We start from the raw sequence: 2,865 nt of genomic DNA on the forward strand, positions 1-2,865 counted from the left end.
CTTCAGGGGAACCAGCCCTGCGGGTCCACAGGTGTCCAGGGAGCAGCGCTTGGCAGGAAGTCAGGACCGGACAGGCCATCCCCTCAGGACTAGTGACCACCTCTGAGGGTCACATCCACAGTGAACCCCAGAGCACCATGCCTCAGTCCACGGCCAGGACGCTGCCAGGCTGACCGCCCCACTGGGGAGTCCAGGGGAGACCACAGGCCGGGGGGCTTGGGACAGTGATCATGTGGTCAGACACAGAGAAGGTGACAGTGACCTCAGTCCCTGAGGACAAGTCTGATGTGCAGACGTGAGAAGCCGAGGAGGAAGCTGGGGACAGACAGGGCTGATGGTGTGGTGACCCCGCCTCTCAGTGAGGGGCCCCTGGGGGTGAATTTGCATAAACCCAAACCCTCACTGCCCCCGCAAAGCTCTGAGAGGGAATAAAGGGGCTCGGAGAGCCCAGCACTGCTGCAGGCTCAGAGGCAGAGCTCGGGGCGCGTCCACCATGGCCTGGACCCCTCTCCTGCTGCCCCTCCTCACTCTCTGCACAGGTGCGGCCCCCCAGCACTGCACCCCGGCCCTGGTCCCACAGCACTCAGGACTGGGCCTGCCTCAAACCCAGAGCTCATCCCAGACACAACCTCAGGGAGGCGCCCTTCTCACTTGGGGAAGGGGTCATTCCTTCTCATCCCCTCTCCCTCCTCTCTTCCAGGCTCCGTGGTCTCCTATGAACTGACACAGTTGACTTCAGTGTCAGTGGCCTTGGGACAGACGGCCAAGATCACCTGCTCGGGGGAGCTGCTGGATGAACAATATACTCAGTGGTACCAGCAGAAGCCAGGCCAGGCCCCTAAGCTGGTCATATATAAAGACAGTAAGCGGCGCTCAGGGATCCCTGACCAGTTCTCTGGCTCCAGCTCCAGCAAAACAGCCATCTTGACCATCAGCGGGGTCCGTGCCGAGGATGAAGCCGACTATTACTGTCTGTCGTGGGACAGTGGCAGTTACAATGTTCACAGTGACACAGACAGACAGGGAAGTGAGACACAAACCCTCCTGTCCTGCTCACACTCTCCTCCAGCCCCGGGAGGACTGTGGACACAGCAGGGACAGGCCTGGCCCGGTTCCCCCGGAGCTGAGCCCCCAGGCGGCCCCTCCTCCCGGGCCTCCAGGTAGGCTCTGCACAGGGGCGTCCGCAGAGCATTATGGGCTGGCGGGACCACGGTGTTGATGTGGGGAAACTGACAATACAGACCCATCCATCTTATCATGGCCCCTGGAGCTCTCTCTGTGAAGGACTTGTCTAGGCCATCACCACCTCTCTGTGGCCCTCACGTCCTGACCTAATCCCCGAAACTGCCCTGTGAAGTCTGGGATTCTGATGGAAGACCCAGTGCTGTGGGCACCATTGAATCCCCCAGACCCCTAGTCGGCCCTGAGTGCCCTGCCCGCCGCCACTAGACCCGGTGCCAGCTACCTGCACACGCTGTTGGTTCTAGAATGCTGCCCCCTCACAACCACACCTCTCCTAGAGGATTCAGTTCATCAATCTTGTGGAGTCCTGCTCCACTAGAGATGACCTTGCAGGGCCTGCAGGGCCAGAGTCTCCTAGAGGACCCCAAAAACTCAGTCACAACCCGAGCAGGTCAGGGTCTCCTCCCCTGAGTGTGGCCTCCCGAACCCCCTCCTGACAGCCAGGCCCCAGCTGTCCTCCTCAGAGTCCACGTCCGGGGAAGCTGTGACTGCCCAGGGGAGACCACAGAGGAGGCCAGTCCCCAGGGGTCAGCTGGGCTCCCGTCCTGCCCTCTGACCCCCAGGTTAGGACCCAGCCCTCCGTCCCCAGGGATGCAGCCACCAGCTCTGAAAGTCTGACTCAGACCATGTGCTCATCCCGGCTCTGACCCTGGCCAGAAGACACCTTAGGGGACCCCTCGGAGACGAGCCCTGGGTCTCAGACAAGCTCTGTCTCCCCCTGGCAGCTCTGAGCGCCCCTGGGGCCGCTCCACTGCCGGGGTGCAGACGCCCCTCCAGCTGCTCAGTTCCAGGCAGGAAGCCCCACTCGGGCCTGGACCTGCAGATCCAGGTGGGGCCAGGCGAGGTCCGTCCTGAGTGGCGCCTCCACAGGGATTTCAGACAGACGCTCAGACACTGTGTCCAGGATCACTGCCCCCGACCACCAGCAGGGCCAGGCTGGGGTCAGGGGGGCTGACCACACAGCTCCAGGTCACGGCCACGAGGACTGGAGACACAGCTCTGTCTCCGCCTGGCTCAGGCTCTCCCCTGCTTCGGGACACACCCGTGGGATTGGGCTGTGAGTCCAGACTCTGATGAACTCTGGCCTGTCTCTCACTGCACTCCCCTTCCTCCCTTTCCCCTCGGTGTCCTCCCCTCTGTCTCCCTGCCGCCCTCCCCCTGTTTCTCTACTCTCCTCCTCCTCCTGCTTCTTCTTCTTTCCTTTCTCTCCCTCTCTCCCTCATAAGATGTTTGGATTTCTCCCCATAGATTATATTTAATTTAAATTTTCCATTATATTTGTACTGTCAACTAAACACAGATGCACAGCTGGAGAGCTGCAAGTTAACTTTTATTGGGGGCAAAATGAGGAGTGCAGCCTGGGAGGCGGCATCTCAGACGCTTCGAGAGGTGCCTGGGGCAGTGGGGGGAGGTCAGTCATAAGGTCTTGGTGACAGGGGAGCTCAATACCATGAAGCACTCATCTTACAAAAGGCCATTTGTTAGTCATGAGGATCTGACGTCACCATGAAGGGAGTTAGTGCTTCTCTAGATATAACGAGATGCAAGGATGGAGATCATAATATCTGTTCCTAAGAAGAACTATACAAAAAGATCTTCATGACCCAGATAATCACAGTGGTG

At 59.7% G+C, this 2,865-nt stretch overlaps 1 gene segment (V, D, J or C); it reads left to right on the forward strand.

Moving 5' to 3' along the window:
* The first annotated feature begins 429 nt into the window (after positions 1-429).
* LOC133229129 (immunoglobulin lambda variable 3-25-like) lies at positions 430-1,179 on the forward strand. The segment is given in 2 exon segments: positions 430-539; positions 701-1,179. Coding segments are annotated over 2 exon segments (510 nt in total).
* The last annotated feature ends 1,686 nt before the right edge of the window (positions 1,180-2,865 follow it).

Source organism: Bos javanicus, chromosome 17 (genome assembly GCF_032452875.1).
Source record: "Bos javanicus breed banteng chromosome 17, ARS-OSU_banteng_1.0, whole genome shotgun sequence".
NCBI classification, from domain to species: domain Eukaryota; kingdom Metazoa; phylum Chordata; class Mammalia; order Artiodactyla; family Bovidae; genus Bos; species Bos javanicus.